Source organism: Rattus norvegicus, chromosome 3, assembly GCF_036323735.1.
Source record: "Rattus norvegicus strain BN/NHsdMcwi chromosome 3, GRCr8, whole genome shotgun sequence".
Taxonomy (NCBI): domain Eukaryota; kingdom Metazoa; phylum Chordata; class Mammalia; order Rodentia; family Muridae; genus Rattus; species Rattus norvegicus.
Genome location: NC_086021.1, coordinates 28407940 through 28425896, shown reverse-complemented (window position 1 = coordinate 28425896; position 17957 = coordinate 28407940). Strand labels below are relative to the sequence as shown.

The 17957-nt window shown below is 50.4% G+C and overlaps 1 protein-coding gene and 1 non-coding gene across 2 annotated transcripts; one reads left to right on the top strand and one right to left on the bottom strand.

Annotated features, from left to right (window-relative positions):
• The first annotated feature begins 332 nt into the window (after positions 1 to 332).
• Positions 333 to 16852, top strand: Nelfb (negative elongation factor complex member B). The gene is made up of 13 exons (NM_001107817.3): positions 333 to 653; positions 887 to 1050; positions 1210 to 1309; positions 1673 to 1903; positions 5061 to 5246; positions 6197 to 6309; positions 7134 to 7236; positions 7451 to 7546; positions 7954 to 8096; positions 8201 to 8307; positions 15405 to 15546; positions 15817 to 15925; positions 16120 to 16852. The coding sequence occupies exons 1-13, from the start codon at positions 399 to 401 to the stop codon at positions 16264 to 16266; spliced, it is 1896 nt and encodes a 631-aa protein (NP_001101287.3). The 5' UTR covers positions 333 to 398; the 3' UTR covers positions 16267 to 16852.
• Positions 3080 to 3184, bottom strand: Rnu6-136 (RNA, U6 small nuclear 136). The gene has a single exon (XR_005503009.1). It is a non-coding gene; the product is annotated as a U6 spliceosomal RNA (small nuclear RNA).
• Positions 16853 to 17957: the final 1105 nt, after the last annotated feature.

The following is a 17957-nucleotide window of genomic DNA, read 5'->3' as shown; positions in this document are numbered from 1 at the left end:
GTGTCTGTCTCAAGGGGGAAAAAAGCGTACCACTAAGCCCAAACCAGAACTCACTTAAAAAGTGACTTCATTTATGCATATAAATGCATGTATGTCTGTATAACACATGTATGCCTGGCGTTTGTGGAGGTGAGAAGAGGGCATCAGATCTCTTGGAACTGGCGTAGGTTCTGGTTCCCAGAGAGCAGATGAAGTGAAAGGCTGAAAATTTCCTAGCACTGGCGGCGGCCGGGGCTAGAGTTGCTTGATAATCCCGACCCCACCATTGTACCCAAGTCGCTGCCCGGAACCTGCGCGCGGCGGCGGCGTTTTCCCGGGGCCTATTGGCTGCTGGACCTAGACAGTCAAGGGCGGAAGTGGGAGGTGTGGGTCGGTGCAAGCAGCTCTGCTGACGCGATCTGGCCACACTGGAGGCGGCGGGCGAACGGGGCTTGGGTGGTCCTCGTGGCACCGTGGAAAGGACGTCTGGGGCTCCGTCAGCGTCCGCTACGGCTCCAGCAGAGCGCGGCGGGGATGGGGTACACAGCCGAGCGGCCGTCGGAGCCTCGGCCATGTTTGCGGGGCTCCAGGACCTGGGCGTGGCCAATGGCGAGGACCTGAAAGAGACCCTAACCAACTGCACCGAGCCTCTCAAGGCCATTGAGCAATTTCAGGTAGGCAGAAGGGACCGGGGCAGCTAGGGAAGCGGGACACAATTCGGTGCGCTCCCGATGCTTAGATGGAAGAACTAGAGGTTCTGAGCTAGGGACCCGCTGAGTAACTCTCGGCGTTTTTCCTTTCCCGCGGTTACCATGGCGGACCCGTTTACTCAGGGCATCCGAGGTGCCCGTGCTGATTTGGCTGCGGCCAAGCAAAATGCGTACGCGTTTACCCTTTGCTTCTCCAGACAGAGAATGGCGTGTTGCTGCCTTCCCTGCAGTCGGCCCTGCCCTTCTTGGATCTACACGGGACACCGCGGCTGGAGTTCCATCAGTCAGTGTTTGATGAGCTACGCGACAAACTGCTGGAACGAGTGTCAGCTATTGCCTCTGAGGGAAAGGCAGAGGAGAGGTGGGTCTCTACCAGGGAGCTGCTTATGTTTGTGAGTAGCATTTACGGTCTCCGTGGCTGCACAGCCCTACTTGTAGCTAGAACCTTGAATGTGTTTGAGAGACTCCCCTTCTCTGTATATTCTGCATGTGGAGAACACAACTGAGCAAGTCTTCGCAGGTACAAGAAGCTGGAAGACCTTCTGGAAAAGAGCTTTTCTCTGGTCAAGATGCCATCCCTACAGCCAGTGGTGATGTGTGTTATGAAACACTTGCCCAAGGTGAGAGCTGTGGAGCCAGCCCTTGTAGATCATGAGATTAGTACAGGCGGTTGGTTAGCTCTGGGAAAGTTTTATGAACTTGCTCCCTGGCAAACTCTGGGCACTTTCTCTGTATCATACACTTCCCCTGGTTGAGCCCAGTGGAAGCACATGTATCCCTTAAAGTGCTCTGTGGGTCTTTCCTGGGAAGAGGGTGGTGGAGATTCTGGATGTCTGAACTCACCTGCTAAGCATTGGAAGTCCTTCACAGGTTCTCCTCGATGTGGCTGGGCTCTAGAGGGTCTGTGGGCAACTGAGGCCTTGGTGGAGGAGTCTTGGCGACACAGGCAGCACTTGCAGGGAGCTGTGGTGTTTACTTTGTAGGTTCCTGAGAAGAAGCTGAAGCTGGTGATGGCTGACAAGGAGTTGTACCGGGCATGTGCTGTGGAAGTGAAGAGGCAGATCTGGCAAGATAACCAGGCTCTCTTTGGTGATGAAGTCTCACCACTGTTGAAGCAGTATATCCTAGAGAAGGAGAGTGCACTGTTCAGCACGGAGCTCTCTGTCCTGCACAACTTCTTCAGCCCTTCCCCCAAGACCAGGCGTCAGGGAGAGGTGAGAGGAAGGCAGGGTGTGCTCAGTGAGGCAAATGCCTGGCAGGAGTGTGGCCAGCCCTTCATTCCTTGCCTCTTCCCTGTGTGTGTTACTTAGTCTGTTTCTGTAAGCGTGAACTTATGTATGTAGCCTGGAAAAAGTTGGTTGGCAGAGGTTGAGGCAGGAGGATTGCTGTGAGTTTGAGGCCAGCCTGATCTCATCACAAAAAAAAAAAAAAAAAAGAAAAAAAAAGAAAAGAAAAACACTGAATTTAACTTTTTATCTATTATTCTTACCTCTTACTGATGTTGGCATAATTCTAAATTCAAATTTACCATAGTGGTTTCCTTATTTATTTTTGAGACAGGATCTTTCAATGTAACCCTGACTGGTCTGAAATTCCCTATATAGATTAGGCTGGCTTTGAACTCACAGAGATCCACCTGCCTCTGCTCCCAAGTGCTGGAATTAAAGGCGTGGGCACCATGTCTGGGTCATAAGTGACATCTTTAAAATGTTTTAAATTAATTTTAATTATTTCTTGATGTTTCCCTGTTTGTATACAACATGTGTGAGTATGTGCCCACAGAGGTCAGAGGTCAGATGCCCATGGGGCTGGACTCTGTGAACTGCCTGGTGGGGTGCTAGGGATTGGACCCAGCTCTTCTGGAAGAGCAGTGTGCTCACTCACCACTGGGCCATCTCTCTAGCCCATAAGCATCATCTTTTATGTTGAGAATTTATTTATTAAGTTACTTATCATGTATCTCTGTGAATGACCATGTTGTGTAGAGACCAAAAGACAACTTGCAGGAGTCTTTGTTTAGAGGCAGGGTTTCTCTGTGTAGCCCTGGGCGTCCTGTAACTCACTGTGTAGACCAGGCTGGCCTTGAACTCTGCCTGTCTCTACTTCTTGAGTACTGGGATTAAAAGCCTACACACCACCTCTGGCCATCTTGCCAGTTCTTAAGTCAAGATTTTGTAACTAGCTTACTTTACATTAACACTGTTTAGTAGAAAGATAAATTTATATAAATCATTCAAAAATTTCTACTGTCGGGGGGTTGGGGATTTAACTCAATGGTAGAGCACTTGCCTAGCTCTGGGTTCGGTCCCCAGCTCCGAAAAGAAGGAAAAAGAAAAAAAAATTTCTAGTGTCTACTTTGACAAAAATAGATGAGCTTTTTTTTTTTTTTTTTAAATGCAGAATGCTTCTTGTATTTGTGTGTCATCCTTGCACAGGGGCCATGCTAACCTTCTCTGTGTTGTTCCAGTTTTAGTCTCTGTGCTGGGAGGGAGGAGGCAGAGGCAGGGGAAGTCACTGGGACTTGAGGGCCTGCAGATTTAGTGAGAGACCCTTTGTCACGTCAATAAAGTAGAGAGTGGGAGGGCAGAAGTGCACTGGGCTTGGGTACACAGTTTCGAGTTGTCTAGCTCCCAGTGGTACTCTGGCTTCTTCCTTGCTTCACCAAGCTCTTAGGTCCCCAGGCCTTCTTGACTTTCTGCTTCTGACTTTGACGTGTTAGGCCGCATAGGTCTCGGTCAGCCCAGTGTCTGCCCCGTGTTGACAGGGCCGTTTCTTACAGCCTCCAGGTTTCCTTTCCTTTCCTTTCCTTTCATTCCTGTCTGGTTGGAGTTTATCACTCCTCATGTGAGCTTCCACAGCTGACACAATGGACACTGTTTGGACTCCTGGGCCAAGTGGCTAGATTTAGAATTACAGTTCTAAGTGCCAAAGACCTTTCTTGATATTCTCCGTTGTCAGTTTCTGCAGATGAGTCTGATTTGTGGCACTTTGATGCTGGCCTGTTTCTCCTCTTGGAGACTTTGCAGACACTCTCAGTGCTCTGTGATTCTCCAACCCTGGGGACAGAGCTGGTGGATCACCCTACAGTCTTGGCTGTAGGTTAGCTGTCTTGCCTATGAGCAGGTGGTCCCTCTGTGTCAGGGTTAGAGTGTATCTGTGGTCTGTGCCCAGTGAATAGGAGAACTTTGGACCATCCACATGGCTCAGTGACAGGAACAGTGAAGATTTTGTTCCTGAGATGAAGATCCAGGTCAGTCCGAGAGTTCTTGGCAGGGGTCTTGGAGAGTGAAACAACAGACCAGCCACTGGCTCCTGCACTCTTCTACCTCCTCCCGCTGACCTCACTTCTTGTTGAGGCTAACCTGATGCCTTGGGCTTCCTGTGCTATCTTAACTCTGGACTTACCCTAAATGTCTCTTTGTACCATAGGCCTGAGACTCAGTTGACTGTGGTCAGTTAGTAGCTGAGTGAAAGTTCTTTATGTTGGTGAAGACTTTTTTTCTTCCCAAGACAGGGTTTGTCTGTGTAGTCTGAGCTGTCCTGGAACTCCCTCTAGACCAGGCTGGTCTTGACCTCAGAGATCCTGCCTGTCTCTGCCTCCTGAGTATTGGGATTAAAGGCACACCTATTCCCTAAACCCCCAGCTATTGGAGCTGGACTGTTTGGTTTGCTGTAGTTGGGTACATGTAAGGTGGGTGACACCTGCCAAAGGAACAGGCAGGTGCCCTTCATGGCCCTTGCCTAGAGTACAAGGTAAGGAAGAGCTGGGTGTCAGTGTTTATGGTTTAGTACTAGAAGACAGGAAAGCAGAGAGCCCAGTGTGGCCTGATAGGCGTTCACCTAGGCCCAAAGGCAGCAGCTGTGTAGCCAAGCATTCTGTGTTGGGCCCGTTCTTCAGATTGGTTCTCACCACTGCTTCTAGGATGAGTCACCTACCCCTTAACCTGACAGGTGAGTGCTTGAAGCACAGTAGATTGCAGACCCAGGGCCTTTTAGGATGTCCCTGGGATGAATGTGGATCTTTCACTTGGAGTAGTCAAAGCTGGCCCCCTAGAATATAGTGCCAGCATTTCATGACAGAGAAAGAAATATCTCATGGCCGAAACAGAGCGGCCAGCTCTGTATCCAGGCCTGGGGAACTTGTCCGTGTCGTGTTGTGCTTGGGTGGTGCTGGGCTTTTATGTTTTGTTTTAGTCTTTTGAGACACAGTCTTTTTATGTAACCTTGGCTGATCTGGAACTTGATCTGGAACGAGTTCCGGTCTGACTTAGAACTCAGATCCACCTACCTCTGTTTCCCAAGTGCTAGATATGTCCACCTTTCCTTGTCCCGGGGTGGGATTTTGGACTCCGTCTGTCTGTCTGCTCCTAGGTGGTGCAGAAGCTGACACAGATGGTAGGGAAGAACGTGAAGCTGTATGACATGGTGCTGCAGTTCTTGCGCACACTGTTCCTTCGGACCAGGAATGTGCACTACTGCACGCTACGAGCCGAGCTGCTGATGTCTTTGCATGACCTGGATGTCAGTGATATCTGCACCGTGGATCCCTGCCATAAGGTAGTGGTGCCTGCCTCCCTCTGCACTTCTCCTGCGCCCTTCTCCTCTGCACTCACCAACCTAGGAGTGGCTGCTGACCACGTGCGCCTAAGCTTGCTTCTCAGCTTGCCAGCTTTGTGCTCCTCAGCTCGACTGGGAGTGGATGAACAGGTCCTGCAGACACATGGTTGTCCTCCTGGTGCCTCCCTTGCAGTCCCTCTAGCCTTTGCTCTATAGCTGCAAGTGGCAGCAGGCCCTGAGACCATCTTCCTGTTGGGCTCCTGGTGTCTACTGCCGTAGAACCCTCAGGGCTTCTCGCTGTCCAGTAGCAAAGTAATAAAGGAATGAGGTTTTCTGCACTCCCTCTATCCCCCACCAAGAACACAGGACACCTAAGACCACCTCATGGGTACATGGTGTGTTGCTTATCAAAGCCAGGCACTGAGCAGCACTACATATCTGCCATAACCTGTCCATCTGTCTGCCAGCCCTCCTTAGCTCCCTTCTAGGAAGAATAAATATGCCTCTCTCATGTGCTGTCCTGATCCTTAGTACTTTTGAGACCTAGGGAGACCTCCTGCTAGTCCTCATGAAAGCTCACTGGTGTCTCAGTCCTGTGCCATGTTGTCTCTGGGAATGTCTGGGAATGAGAACTGTTTGGTTTCCTTTGTTAATACCTGCCGATCGAGTGCACGGCAAATGGTCGTGTTGGCTGTCTAGGCCTGGAGACTGCTGCTGCCCCCCTTCGGCTACCCCTTTTCCTGATGGCCATTTTCTCTGTTCTCTCCAGGGACCCCTTTCGTTCTCTGCCCTGCGTTTGGCCTAGGCTGGGGTCTTGGCCCTGGGCTTGTGTTTATCTTTGCTTCTCTCCTGTATTTGGCCTTGTGGTTCCCACAGCCATTTGGGTAGTGGCAGTGGAGTGAGGAGGAATGAGTCTGTGTGTATCTAGACTGTCTATTTCCATCCCCTAGTTCACCTGGTGCCTGGATGCCTGCATCCGTGAGCGGTTTGTGGACAGCAAACGAGCCCGAGAGCTGCAGGGATTCCTTGATGGTGTGAAGAAGGGCCAGGAACAAGTTTTGGGGTGAGAGCTTTTTAAGGACCCTACCCTTTGATCCCTAAACAGACATCAGTGGGGCTTGCTGTTCACCTTTGGCAGTTGGAGCCTGTTCTGGTATATTTGGGATGCTCATCCTTGGTACTAGGCCCATTGTTAACAGGGTGCTAACACATCACTTGGAATGAGCCTCAGTAGCAAGAGAATCCATGCCTGTGCCTGGAGTTTGAGGCCTGCTATTCCCGAGGCAGCACAGGGAGCTGAGTCAGGGAGGGGCTGCTGTCTGTGGCAAGTTAGGTGTGAGCTTAGGCTGGGTTAGGTACTCCAGCCTGATTCCCAGCATCCTTTGCCTGGCGTGAAGATGTTGTGGCTGCCACGGCCTTGCCACATTTCTTTATTATATTCTCCACTCACTGGCTAAGCCTACAGTTGAAGCCAGGGGTTTGTTCTGTTTTGAGACAGGATCTTCTTGATTTGTGGCCAAGCTGACCTGAGAATCACTGTGTAGACCAGGCTGGCCTCAAACTCATCATGAGTTTCTCTCTCCTGAATGCTAGGATTAAAGTCATGTATCATCGTTGCTTGCCCCGACTCAGGGTCTTTCAATCAGGGTCTGGATTTAGTGTGTTGAGGGTTAATTTTTTTTCTTTAACTTTGTAGATTAGAAGATCTTTGAGTAAGTTAGGGGGTAAGTTATGAATTCAGTACACAGAGAGGCTGGCTATCTGGGGTCAGTCCCCAAGCCCTTGCATCCCAGTCTGTGGCTGTCCCTTTAGTGCGTCTGGCACTGTGGCTATTAGAAACAGAGTAACCAGGTTCCTCAATTTATATCAAGGTCTGATTCCTTCCAGGGACTTGTCTATGATCCTGTGTGACCCTTTTGCCATCAACACTCTGTCCCTGAGCACCATCAGGCACTTGCAGGAGCTGGTTAGCCAGGAGACCCTGCCCAGGGTGAGCATAGTCATGGCTGCTGACTGCGCAAAGCACAGACTGTCACTTGTAAAGTTGGGTTTTTCTCCATAGGTGGGTATCGGCACATGGGTGCCTTATGATCACACACTCCTAGGGTCTTGGCTCTGGAAAGCAGAGAGCCTGCTTTGCCCAGTGAGACCAGAGGATGGCATGGTCCCTGGGAGCCCTTGCCGATGCCTCTGTGTTCTTTCAGGACAGTCCCGACCTCCTCCTCCTCCTTAGGCTGCTGGCACTGGGCCAAGGTGCATGGGACTTAATAGACAGCCAGGTCTTCAAGGAGCCCAAGATGGTATGAGGCCCGGGTCCTCCTTTCTGCTAAATTATGGGAGTGCAAGGGTGGGGGCCTTCTGGTAGCACAACTCTACTCCTAGAGTCATTTTTAGGGGAGCTCCCATCAAGGGTGTTTGGGTGTCTTGGTGGACTAGCTGCAGGGTAGAAGCTATTCTAGGGGCTGGGATCCAGATGGGGCTTTGCAGGTGCAGCCATGATGGGGGCATTCAAGAATATAGCAGTAGACATGAATCTCAGGAAACAGGAAGGAGGGATTTGGGGGCCCAATGTCCAAGAAATGTGAGTTTGAGGCAAGTGTATTGGGTGGATAAGGGCTAGATGTACATGGCTGAGTGGGTTAGGGTGTCTGCTGAGAGCAGCCAGGCGCACTGGGACCTTAATGGACTCAGACATTCCTTCTGCCAGGAGGCAGAGCTCATCACCAAGTTCCTGCCGATGCTCATGTCCTTCGTGGTGGATGACTACACTTTCAACGTAGATCAGAAGCTTCCAGCTGAGGAGAAAGCCCCAGTCACATATCCCAACACGCTTCCTGAAAGCTTCACCAAGTAGGACTCCAGGGCAGGGTTTGGGGGAGGCACTCGAGTGGAGCTGACAGGGAAGTTGCTGCTGGCAGGCTGACTCTTGGAAGACCATGGCTTCTCTCATGCAGGTTTCTGCAGGAGCAGCGCATGGCTTGTGAGGTGGGACTGTACTATGTTCTACACATCACCAAGCAGAGAAACAAGAATGCTCTCCTGCGCCTGCTGCCTGGTCTTGGTGAGTTCTGATGGCTGTGCTCCCCTGCCACCTGTCTGCTGAGCTCTGCCAACTATCTTCTGCCTTTATCTCCAACTCCCATAGCTTGATTTCTGTGTTTGTAATTTACCTCAGTAGACACTCGGTGTGCATGCTTGTAAAGCAGGCTGGGCTCTGTTTCAGAGATGCCAGTGGGTCTTGTGATTTCCTACAGCAGGGATTCAGACTTCTACAGCCAGGTGTGGTGTGCATGTCCTTCACTCCAGCACTCAGGAGGCAGAGGGAGGCAGAGCTCTGAGAGTTCAAGATAAGCTTGGTCTATATAGTCAGTTCTCCCACCTTTATGTGGGTTCCAGGAAATCAACTCGAGTCCCCAGACTTGGATAGCCTTTCTCACTGAGCCATCTCACCAGCCCTCTTGTTTAGGTTGTCCAGAAAGACCCAGGCTACGTAGACAGACCCTGTTTTTTTTTTTTTTTTTTTGGTTCTTTTTTTCGGAGCTGGGGACTGAACCCAGGGCCTTGTGCTTCCTAGGCAAGCGCTCTACCACTGAGCTAAATCCCCAACCCCCAGAGCCCCCAGACCCTGTTTTAAAACAAAACATAAAACACCTTTTGTCTTAGTTAGGGTTTTACTGCTGTGAACAGACACCATGACCAAGGAAGTCTTATAAAGGACAACATTTAATTGTTGTCAGGTTCAGAGGTTCAGTCCATTATCATCAAGGCAGGAACATGGCAGCATCCAGGTACAGGAGGAGCTGAAAGTTCTACATCTTCATCTGAAGGCTGCTAGCGGAACACTGACTTCCTGGCAGCTAGGACTAGTGTATTAAAGCCCACACCCACAGTGACACACTTATTTCAACAAGGCTACACCTCCTAAAAGTGCCAGCCACTCCCTGAGCCAAACCTATACAAACCATCACATTCCACTCCCTGGCCCCCATAGGTGTGTTCAAACATATGAGTCTCTGGGGCCACACCTAAACATAGCATAATGCAAAACACAAATAGTCCAACTTCCAGAGCCCCAGTCTAGAGCAGTCTCAACAGTGTTCAAGTCTCTTCTGAGATCCATCCAAGCCCTTAACTGTAGTCCCCCAAGCAAGACAGGAAGCCAGCTGGGCAAACTCCAAACTCTGCATCTCCATGTCTGATGTCAAAGCAACCTTCAGATCTCCACCTCCTTTTGCATCTCTGTTGACTGCAACAAACTTCTTTTCTGGGCTCATTCCACTCCCTGTTAGCAGCTTTCCTCAGCAGATAGCTCACGGCTCTGGCATCTCAAACATCTTGGGGTCTCCAAGGCAGCTTCAGTGTTAGAGCTTCTTGTTTCAATGTCTGGGATTCACACATGATCTTCTGGGCTCCTCCAAAGGGCTGGCATCACTTCTCCAGCTCTGCCCTCTGTCGGACTCTAAGCTCAGGCTGATCCACTCCACTGCTGCTGCTGTTCTTGGTGATCATCCCATGGCACTGGCATCTCCATACACGGAGGTCTTCCACTGCACCTAGGCTTCACCAGTACCCTCTCCTAGGCTCTCTTCATGGTGCCAAGCCTCACTCCTTTGCATGACACCTTCAGTCCTGGGTCATCAACTGCAACTGAGGCTGTACCAATGACCTTCCGTGGCCTCTCACAGTGCCAAGCCTCAGCTGCTCTTCATGACCCCTTCATGCTTCAAACCAGTACCACCTGGGTGACTCTTACACATTACCAAATACAGCTGCCGCATGAGGTGCAACCTTTGCTATCTCTGGAACACAGGATCTGTGTGCTCTCAGAAAATCTTCCCAGATTTTATCTCAGTGATACTGGTCTCTTCTTAATTACTGCTAATTTTTTTCCCATCTTTTTTTTAAAATATTTATTTATTTATTTATTTTATTTATATGAGTATACTGCAGCTGTCTTCAGACACACCAGAGGAGGGCATCGGATCCCATTACAGACGGTTGTGAGCCACCATGTGGTTGCTGGGAATTGAACTCAGGACCTCTGGAAGAGCAGTCAGTGCTCTTAACCGCTGAGCCATCTCTCCAGCCTCTATTTTTTCCATCTTTATTAACTTGAGTATTTCTTATTTACATTTCAATTGTTATTCCCCTTCCCGGTTTCCGGGCCAACATCCCCCTAACCCCTCCCCCTATTGCTAATTTTTTAACTCCAGCTAACCAGCATCAATTGTCCCAGTAGTTTCCTTTTCCTTTTGACTATAAAGTCAGAGACACATGGCTGAAGCTTCCAAAATCTGCTGCTTGCTGGGGCTAGACCATGACCCCCTTGTTATATTACATCATCACCAGCTTTCTGTTTTCTAACTCCTTCACTGACAGTGTGGCTGTCCTGGAACTTGCTCTGTAGACTTACCTTGAACTCAGAGATCTACAAGGCTTTGCCTCCTGGGATTAAAGGTGTGTGGTACCTGCACCTGAATTTAGCTGAGTGAGATCTTACCACTCCCTTAATTCAATTTAATATCCTTGAACACAGGATTCAGCTCCATTTCACTTCCTGGTGCTCCTTTAATACTCAAACCATATATTTTGTATTCTTCCTTTCTAAGCTTGCTATGCTTATTCAAAACGCTCTTCATGAGACTTAACCATAGATCAAAGTCTATGATGGACATTTCTGAGACTTCCTTTGTCAATGCAATTAATCTGATTCTCTTCACCTTAGCCCCAGGTACACTCTTCAGACAAGGGCAAAAAACCAGCCACATACTGTTCTTCACCAAATACTACAAAAACAGTCTCTAGACCACATAGTGAAGTTCTTTTCCACTGAAACCTCTTGGGCTTGGTCTGCATAGTTCAAATCCCTCACAGCAACAAAATCTTTCCATATTTCTACTAGGATGGCTCATTAGGCCCCACTTAAACATCCCATGGTTTTTCAAATCCAAAGTCCCTTCAATCCACATTCTTCCAAACAGAAACATGGTCAGGCTTATCACAACAATACCCCACTCCTGGTACCAACTTCTGTCCTAGTTAGGAATTTAGTGCTGCGAACAGACACCAGGACCAAACCTATACAAACCATCACACCTTTATTTTGTTTTAATTGAAAAAAAAAAAGTAAAACTCCTTGGGTCTTCTTATCCAAGGAGACCTTCCCCCAGGTGCCTGGGATGGCACAAGCTTAAAACCAGGAAGTTTTGAGTGGGCTCTTTAAAGTAAAAACAGGGCCATAGTGAGGTTCTATGATGGTACTAGATTGTTAGGGAATGGCTTTGTGTACTGTGTATTCAGATGCTGATTTCTCAGTTCTGAGACCTGGTTTCAGTTTGGATTTTGATATTGTCATTAATTATGAAGCATTTCCTGACTCAATGTTCTGTAAAACATTTTTCTCAGTCATCTTGATTCCTCAGTAAAGAGCTGATCAGTCTATAGCTATCAGGAGCGAACAATTCAGGAATTCCAGTCCCAGTGAGGGAGTCCCATCGGAGGGGGTCAGGATGGGAGGGCTGTGGAGCAGGAGCAGTGAGGGTGAGGTAAGGTGGCAGATGATGGCACAAGAGGTTGGAAAATAGGTTGGGAAATAGGCCAGGTCAGCATAGTTGGGTTAGAATAGATTAGCATCTGCTCCGCTTAGTGCCTGAACCTTTTAATTCACCACATCTCTGTGTCGTGGTTGGAGAGCAAGGGTGAACCTAGAAAAGCCCTGTATGTTTACCTGTATTTTTACCACCTAAGGCTGCAGGCTTTATTGGGAAGAACTGCCTCAGGGGCACCCTGTTGCTCTGATGACGGGCTGACTCTCCTTTGTTTAGAGGATGGTGCATAAAGATGGAGGTTCTCCTCTTCCTCTGCTTCCTCCTCTTCCTCTGCTTCCTCCTCTTTCTTCTCTTCCTCTTCCTCCTCTTCCTCTGCTTCCTCCTCTTCCTCTGCTTCCTCCTCTTTCTTCTCTTCCTCTTCCTCCTCTTCCTCTGCTTCCTCCTCTTCCTCTGCTTCCTCCTCTTTCTTCTCTTCCTCTTCCTCCTCTTCCTCTGCTTCCTCCTCTTCCTCTGCTTCCTCCTCTTCCTCCTCTTCCTCTTCCTCCTCTTCCTCTTCCTCTGCTTCCTCCTCTTCCTCTGCTTCCTCCTCTTCCTCTGCTTCCTCCGCTTCCTCCTCTTCCTCTTCCTCCTCTTCCTCCTCTTCCTCCGCTTCCTCCTCTTCCTCTGCTTCCTCCTCTTCCTCTGCTTCCTCCTCTTCCTCTGCTTCCTCCTCTTCCTCTGCTTCCTCCTCTTCCTCTGCTTCCTCCTCTTCCTCTTCCTCCTCTTCCTCTTCCTCTGCTTCCTCCTCTTCCTCTGCTTCCTCCTCTTCCTCTGCTTCCTCCGCTTCCTCCGCTTCCTCCTCTTCCTCTTCCTCCTCTTCCTCTTCCTCTGCTTCCTCCTCTTCCTCTGCTTCCTCCTCTTCCTCTGCTTCCTCCTCTTTCTTCTCTTCCTCTTCCTCTGCTTCCTCCTCTTCCTCTTCCTCCTCTTCCTCTTCCTCTGCTTCCTCCTCTTCCTCTGCTTCCTCTTCTTCCTCTGCTTCCTCCTCTTCCTCTGCTTCCTCCTCTTCCTCTTCCTCCTCTTCCTCTTCCTCTGCTTCCTCCTCTTCCTCTGCTTCCTCCTCTTCCTCTGCTTCTTCCTCTTCCTCCTCTTCCTCTGCTTCTTCCTCTTCCTCTTCCTCCTCTTCCTCTGCTTCCTCCTCTTCCTCTGCTTCCTCCTCTTCCTCTACTTCCTCCTCCTTTTCTTCCTCCTTCCTGTTCCTCCTCTTCTTCCTCCTTCTCTTCTTCCTCCTCCTCCTCCTCCTCTTCTTCTTCTCTTCTTTTCATTCTTTCTTCTTTTTTGGTTTTTCAAGATACAGAGTGTCATTATATAGCCCAGGCTGGCCTTGGACTCCTAGAGATCCACCTGCCCTTCCTCCTGAGTGCTGAGATTAACGGCGTGCATGTGCCTGGCACTGAGTGCGGACTGATCTTGCCTCCTTCACCTTCCAGCTGCTGCCACTGCAGGTGATACTACCATTGCCCAGCTATGTTCAGTACAGCGCTGGATTCTGCGGCCAGAACAGAGACAGCAGAAAAACTCACCTTTTTTCAGATTTATTTATTTATTATACATGAGTACACTGTCGCTGTCTTCATGCACACCAGAAGAGGGCATGGGATCCCACAGATGGTTGTGAGCCACCATGTGGTTGCTGGGAATTGAACTCAGGCCCTCTGGAAGAGCAGTCAGTGCTTAACCACTCAGTCATCTCTCCAGCCCAAGTCTTCTACTTTTTTATTGTATGTTTAATTTTCTGGTTTTTTGTTCGTTTTGTTTTGTGTGTATTTTGTTTGTTTTTGAGACCCAGTCTCAATATGTAGCCCTGGCTGTCCTGGAACTCACTATAGACCAGGCTGGGCTCAAACTCACAGAGATCTGCCTGCCTCTACCTCCTGAGTGAACCACCAAGTCCCAGTAAGAGTTTATTTTTTATTTTATGAGTGTTTTGCCTAGAGGTATGTAAGTGTTCCAGGTGTGTTGAGTGTCCACTGAGTCCAGAAGAGGCTTGAGATCCCTGGATCTGGAGTTACAGACGGCTGTGAGTCACCATGTAGGTGTTAGTGATTGAACCTGGGTCCTCTGCCTGAGCATGCAGTGCTTCTAACCATTGAGCCATCTCCAGTATTGAGAGAATCATTTTGACTCAGTTTCTCTTGGTGGGGAGGACATTGTAGAGCACAGAAGAGCAAGCATGTGGCAGAAGCTTCTCAGGCAGGCCAGGAGCAGAGTGTAACTGGGGTCAGGACACGTACATTCTTCCCATCCCTGCTCTGAGTGACCTGGTTCCAGCAGCCAGGTCTCACCCCCTTCAGAATACCACCAGCACCTGGGCACCAAGTGTTCAGAAAGTGAGCCTGCAGGCGGTCTCCATTCAGACCATAACCCTCATCTGAACAGCTTAGTAGGCATCTCTACCCCCCCCCCCCAAAAAAAAGATGATTTTAAAAACCAAGCAGGAGGGGCTGGAGAGATGGCTCAGTGGTTAAGAGCACTGCCTGCTCTTCCAGAGGCCCTGAGTTCAATTCCAGCAACCACATGGTGGCTCACAACCGTCTGTAATGGGATCCGATGCCCTCTTCTGGTGTCTGAAGACAGCGACTGTGTACTCCCATACACAGAATAAATAAATTTAAAAAACAAAACAGGGGTTGGGGATTTAGCTCAGTGGTAGAGCGCTTGCCTAGGAAGCGCAAGGCCCTGGGTTCGGTCCCCAGCTCAGAAAAAAAGAACCAAAAATGGGTAGTGGGTGAGTCCTGTGTCTCGGCAGGGTGTTATGGGCTCCAGTCAGGATTTAAGGTTCTGTCCCACTGCCTGCCCACTTGCCTTTCAGGTGTCACAGCACCTCAGCCTCTGGGTGATGATTCCACGAATGACCAGGCAGGTCATTAAGTGACTGAGATTCATCCAGTCTCTTCTCAGTAGTACTCCCAGAACACTTGAATATCCCTGAGGTGTTCCAGCTTCTCAGTGAGGTCAAGTGGCATCAATTGGGTCTGCCATCAAAATCTGCTCTGTTGTCAGGAGGAGTGAGGGTCCCAAGGCTGTCTATACTGTGTTCATCCTTCCTGAGAGAAGGTCTGGCTGGGATCCTGTGCTCTTGTTGAGTGCCTGCTGTCTAGGTGCCCTGTGAGGTCCCCCCGTGGCAGCACCGCCCGCCCGTGGCAGCAGGTCTCTCCATGCCCTGGGTGCGAGCAGCACACAGCACACATTAGTTGCTTGGCCACCTCATCTGCTGTGCTTTGATGTCCTCAAACAGGGAGTTTGCAGTGCTCCTCTGTGTTTACCTGAGACGTCCTCTGGACGGTTTGGCAGAATTCTCTCTGGGCCATACTCTTATGCCTCTGCATATCTCAGTTGTTCGTCTGGGGGCCTTCTCTCCATGGAGGCTAATTCAGACCAGAGTCCCTGGGTGGGGCAGAGCCCCCCTCTCCTCACACTCTAGCTGTGGTCTTGCTTCCCTGATGAGAGCCACAGACCACCTATGCACTTGAGCTGGTCAGCTCCCTGCTCACCTGGGTCCTGTTCAGAACTTGGGACAAAGAGAGTCCCTGAGGGCAGAGGCCAGAGGCCGAGCCACCCTGTTTGTTTACAGTGGAAACCTTTGGTGACCTGGCCTTCAGTGACATCTTCCTCCACCTACTCACTGGGAGTCTGGCGCTGTTGGCTGATGAATTTGCCCTGGAGGACTTTTGCAGCAGCCTCTTTGATGGCTTCTTCCTCACTGCCTCTCCCAGGTAGGACACACATTTCCTGCCAGTTCTCGTGTTTGGCAGCTTGGGAAGGGAGTTGTGGCCCCATCCTGCTTAAGGACCACAGGTGGGTCTTTGAACACTGAGACCTGTGCTAGACTGAGGAGTTCCTGAAGGAGCTTGCGGATGAGGCAGGGTCCGTTCTGATGTACCTCTAGGTAGAGTGGTAAAGCTGAAGGCAGCAGGTGGGTGCTGGGTTGTGCCTGGGAGTGAAGTAGGTGTCACACCATCTCCAGCTCCACTGATCTCTCCCAGGAAGGACAATGTACACCGCCATGTGCTGAGGCTTCTCCTTCACTTGCATGCGAGAGTGGCCCCTTCCAAGCTGGAGGCGTTGCAGAAGGCGCTGGAGCCCACGGGCCAGGTGCGTATCACCAGTTCCTCCTCAGAGGCCATTGTTCTGTGGATGTGCTTGGCCAGTCCAGCTGTGGCATGGTGCTCTTGGTGCGTACTGTGATGGTGTTCCTCATGATTGGTCTTGCCTGTGGGTTCACTCCTCCATGTAGGCTCAGGCAGGCCATCTGCCCTATGGCATGCCCATGTCTGCTTTTCCCACAGAGCGGGGAGGCTGTGAAGGAGCTCTACTCCCAGCTTGGTGAGAAGTTGGAGCAGTTGGACCATCGGAAGCCCAGTCCTCCCCAAGCTGCAGAGACCCCCGCACTGGAGCTGCCTCTTCCCAGTGTGCCTGCTCCAGCCGCACTGTGACGCTCTGGGGAACTGTCTGACGGGCGTGCCCTGATGGAAGGGCACCCTAGTTGGCCAGGGTGTAGGCTGAGCCGAGAGGGCTGTTCCTTGGCAAGGTACCTCCTCCTCTGAGTTGCTGCCAGGAGCTGGTCCCAAAAGGTCTCGATAGTCTCCTTGCACATCAAAGGGGGCCCATGATGGCATGGTGGGACTTGGCCCCTGCTTGACCCTGGCAGAGGTGGATGGTGGTTGGGATATAGGGAAAGCAGTGGGCAAAGGCCTGACTGACATTCAGTCTGGACAAAGTCCAAGGAGAAAGGAATGCTGGGTTCACCAAAGCAGGTGCCGGGCCTGATGTCTCAAGCACAGGAGTGGTGTCCTCCATGGAAGCCAGGTGGAGAGTCTGCAGCAGGCCTGAGCCTGGTTATAGCAGTGCACAGTCCATGCTGACTGATCTGTAGGCAAAGCTCTGCCCTGCAGCTCCCTGCTTCAGTTTACCTTTGCAATAGAAGCAGATCCTCCAGCTACGTGTTTTAGCCTTCGAGTAGGGACTTTGGGTGTACACATTGATGGTTCCACTTACGTGAATAAAGCACGTTTTGATAAATCTGTGGTGAGGATTCTGTTCTCCTGGGACTGGCTTCAGCGGTGGATGCAGGGACTTTCTTTATTCCCCCCCCCCCTTTTTTTTTTAATGTTAGGTCTCACTACATGTCTCTGACTGGCCTGAACTCACTGTGTAGACGAGGCTGGCCTTGAACTTGGAGAGATCCTGTTTTTGCTTTCCACATGGTATGAGCTACCATGGCAAGAGGGAGTAAGGTTCTTCTGAAGAGTCCGTGCTTTGGCCTCTGGGCCTGGCAACCCTGTCCTGAGGAACCTGGTTTAGGGCCTCTCAGAGTGCCTTGGTCTCTGTGTGCAGTCTCACCCCTTCCAAAATGAGGGATACAAATCCCTAGGAGGACGAAGGACATGCCCTAGGTCAGAGTGATTCTGAACATCAGACTTCACAGCCCAGTGGCAGCTTAGACATCCTGGGTGGCACTGGGTGTCCTATACCCTTCAAGACAGGAACACCAGAGCACTGAACAGGGACGCTGTCAGGCCTAACGAAAGCTCTGTTACTGTGATGGGATCAGGCAGGTGTGGGTGTTTGCAGGGCCCAGGCTGGCCTAGCTTTTCCCAGGTGTGAATGAATGGTATGTCCTCTGACTGAATGAGGCTGCTTGTCACCGGGTGGGAGGAGCAGGCTGTTGAATCTGTCCCTGAAGCTCAATGAAGGAGAAGGGGCTGTTCAGTTTTCTGATGTAAGTAACACTATCAGCTATATGAGTCATAAAGAAAGTATGTTGATTTTGGCTCAGGGACCTGGTCCAAAGGTCAGGATGAATTTGACAATAGCCATCTTTCTAACAGAGGCCTGTGGCATAGGGAACCTCAGTGATTGGGGCATAGGGGGAGGAATGAAAATGTGTGAGTTCTGTTTTCTCTATTAAAGCCATGGGACTGACTGAGGGTGACATTCCCACAACCTCCTTTGATCATAACCTCCAGTCTTGAAGGCACGGCACAGTGGATTGAATTTTCAGCCTCTGCCACCTTCTAGGTGGCTGGGGGAGGCTTCAACATATGATACCACAACCGGAACATCATAGGACCACAGGAGCGCTGCTAAGTCTCTAGCAGTGTAGAGGTCACAGGTCATAAGGTCA